Source organism: Egretta garzetta, unplaced genomic scaffold (genome assembly GCF_000687185.1).
Source record: "Egretta garzetta isolate BGI_Z169 unplaced genomic scaffold, ASM68718v1 scaffold94, whole genome shotgun sequence".
NCBI lineage: Eukaryota > Metazoa > Chordata > Aves > Pelecaniformes > Ardeidae > Egretta > Egretta garzetta.
The window spans coordinates 4,652,117-4,653,097 of record NW_009259683.1 but is presented as its reverse complement, the minus strand read 5'-3'; the positions used below and the strand labels follow the sequence as shown (position 1 = coordinate 4,653,097).

Sequence of the window (981 nt, the reverse complement as noted above, 5' to 3'; positions counted from 1 at the left end):
CAGCTCCAGGCGTCCCCCTCCAGCTCCAGGCGGTAGAGAGCCGGGCTGGAGGCAAAGAGCTCGCCGGGGAGGGTGGCCAGCGCGTTGTCTCGCAGGCTGAGCTCCCGCAAGCGGCCGAGGCGGCCAAAGGTGGCGGGGTGCAGGGCGGTCAGCGCGTTGCGGCTCAGCCCCAGCGCCTCCAGGCTGCTCAGCGGCTCCAGCAGGGCAGCGGGCAGGTGGCTCAGCAGGTTTCCCTCCAGGCGCAGCTCCTTCAGCGAGCCCAGCCCCGTGAAAGCATCTGGGGCCAGGTGAGCCAGGCGGTTTCCGCTGAGCGAGAGCTTTGCCAAGCCAGGCAGGTGCTGGAAGAGCCCCCCTGTCAGCTGCTGCAGGCTGTTGCTGGCCAGCAGCAGGGTGTGGAGGGAGCGCAGCGGCCCAAAGATGTCCGGGTGGCGAAGGGAGCTCTGCTGGTTCCCCGAGAGGTCGAGGAAGCGCAGCTTAGCCAGGCCAGCGAAGGCACCGCGGCTCAGCCAGCGGATGCGGTTGGACTCCAGGTGCAGGTAGAGTAAGTTCGGCAGCCCTGAGAAAGTGGAGTCCCCCAGCGAGCCCAGCTCGTTGCCATCCAAGCGCAGCTTGACAAGGCTGCCCAGGCCGGAGAAGGAGGCGGCGCTGAGGCGGCCGATCTCGTTGGCGTTCACGTAGAGGATGCGCAGCTTGGCCAGGGCGCTGAGGGTGCCGGGGACCAGCGCCGGCAGCAGGTTGTTGCCCAGGTAGAGCTCCTCCAGCCGACCCAGGCGCTCAAAGGCCTTGGGATGCAAGGAGCGGATCCGGTTGTACTGCAGGTCCAGGCGCTGGAGCCCTGCCAGGCGGTGGAAGTCGAAGGCGGAGATGTTGGCGATGAAGTTGCCCCCGAGGCTGTAGGTGAGGATATCCTGGGGCTCGGCAGCCTTGGGCACGGAGCGCAGGCCCCGGTTGGGGCAGAGGAGGGGGTGGGGGTGCGGGCCG

The 981-nt window shown here is 68.7% G+C and overlaps 1 protein-coding gene across 1 annotated transcript in view; it reads right to left on the bottom strand.

The window, feature by feature from the left end:
- TRIL (TLR4 interactor with leucine rich repeats) overlaps positions 1-956 on the bottom strand; it is a gene marked incomplete at its 5' end in the record, with an annotated part of 2,684 nt that extends 1,728 nt beyond the window's left edge. Inside the window, one exon of the mRNA XM_009638594.1 lies at positions 5-956. Coding sequence (XP_009636889.1) covers positions 5-956 — 952 coding nt within the window. The remainder of the gene's footprint in view (positions 1-4) is intronic.
- Positions 957-981: the final 25 nt, after the last annotated feature.